The following is a 1,518-nucleotide window of genomic DNA, read 5'->3' on the forward strand; positions in this document are numbered from 1 at the left end:
CAGCATCAGGCCAATGATCACCATATGAAGGATTCCATGCAGTTGACCATTATTTCACAGAGCTCTCCAAGTGGACCTCCCCATGTGAAGCTAACCACCTAAGAGTACCTACTCTTGCCTTTGATGTTCTCCATAAGGCCTTCTACGATGTTACCAGAAAAGACACCCAACGAATAGTAAGAGAAAGACCCTTTCATTCTGACTTTGCTTCTTTCTTTAATTCTGGTCAGGTTTCCCAACACCTGGCCTCTTGTTTCAGTATGAAAGATGCACAAACTTCAAACCAAAAGGGTAAAAGCTGCTGCTGGGCAGATGTGGACTTCAAATCTCTCCAAGGTCAGACAATCTCTTAAAAATGTCTACCATAAATGTAAGAACCAGCACCCAGATTCAACCAGATATCCAATGACAACTTCCTATGATTGTGATCAAGATGACATCAGACCTGATGAAAAAAAGAATCTTAGAGTAATGCTCCAAGATATTAAAACTGCCCAAATTGAACTCGTTAGCCAAATGACTGACCTTGTCAGTGCAATTTCAAAAATCCAGGAAAAGACTGACTTTTATCAGAAGCAGATGGAAGTCCTGGAAACCAGAATGGATGTTAATGAAGACAAACAGTGCACAGTAACTAAAGATATCTTCTCTGTGAAAGAAGACATTGATGCTTTAAAGAAGAAAGTGACAGAACTGGAAAACCAGAATTCTTGCTCCAGCATCCATTGCTTAGAGGTTCTGGAAAGAGAAAAGGGTAAAGAGATCATAGAACTTCTTTACAAACTCATAGAACCAGAAACTCTGAAGAACACATCGTTCTCTAAAGCCCCTGAAATCGCTTCAGTGGAACCAGAGAAAGTGCCCGGTTATACTGAGACCACTGATCACATTGAGGAAAAAACAATTTCTCCAAAAATTAAAACTCTGAAGAAAAGTAACCATCAAAATGTATTAAGAAGCTTTAAAAAACCAAAGTCAAATATTTATATTTACCCAGACTTTAGTACATGGATCAAACTAACTTTCATCCATGGAGGAAAGTGGAGATTTTTCCTCAGTGCTGTCAAGTTAGAGGAATTTATCCAGTGGCTTCTTTCTAGACCAACCATCCCTCTTGAAGAACCACAACTCATAACCCAGAGATATTGTCCATTCTCTGGGCCTATTGAGCGCTTGACCTCAGTCTGTCTCTCTGTTTTCAACTATATTTACTGTCTTTTTGGTTCCTCAAAAGAGGAAGTAACTCGACTATAGAGTTATTTTCTGCTTTGCTTGGCATAAAATAAATGTAACCTGGTCACTTCCAGCATTCACACATCTTTGTGATTGCCGTCAACTCCTTGGTCGTTTGCTCACTGGGCTCACAGTCTGCAAAGTCTCTATATATCCACATTAAGTTAAGGCATATTGTCCCATTGGACCTTTGTGATGGATTTTCTGTCAGTGTTCTTGTCTTCTCAAAGGCAATTCACGAGGACTCCTCCAATGCCTGTTTCATAGATAACTGGAAGCAAAAGA

General features: G+C 39.7%; 1 protein-coding gene across 1 annotated transcript; it reads left to right on the top strand.

The window, feature by feature from the left end:
• Positions 1-267: 267 nt before the first annotated feature.
• On the top strand, positions 268-1,254 carry CCDC54 (coiled-coil domain containing 54). Its single transcript, XM_046658118.1, has one exon. The coding sequence runs from the start codon at positions 268-270 to the stop codon at positions 1,252-1,254; it is 987 nt and encodes a 328-aa protein (XP_046514074.1).
• The last annotated feature ends 264 nt before the right edge of the window (positions 1,255-1,518 follow it).

The sequence above is a fragment of the Equus quagga genome, chromosome 4, assembly GCF_021613505.1.
Source record: "Equus quagga isolate Etosha38 chromosome 4, UCLA_HA_Equagga_1.0, whole genome shotgun sequence".
Taxonomy (NCBI): Eukaryota; Metazoa; Chordata; class Mammalia; order Perissodactyla; family Equidae; genus Equus; species Equus quagga.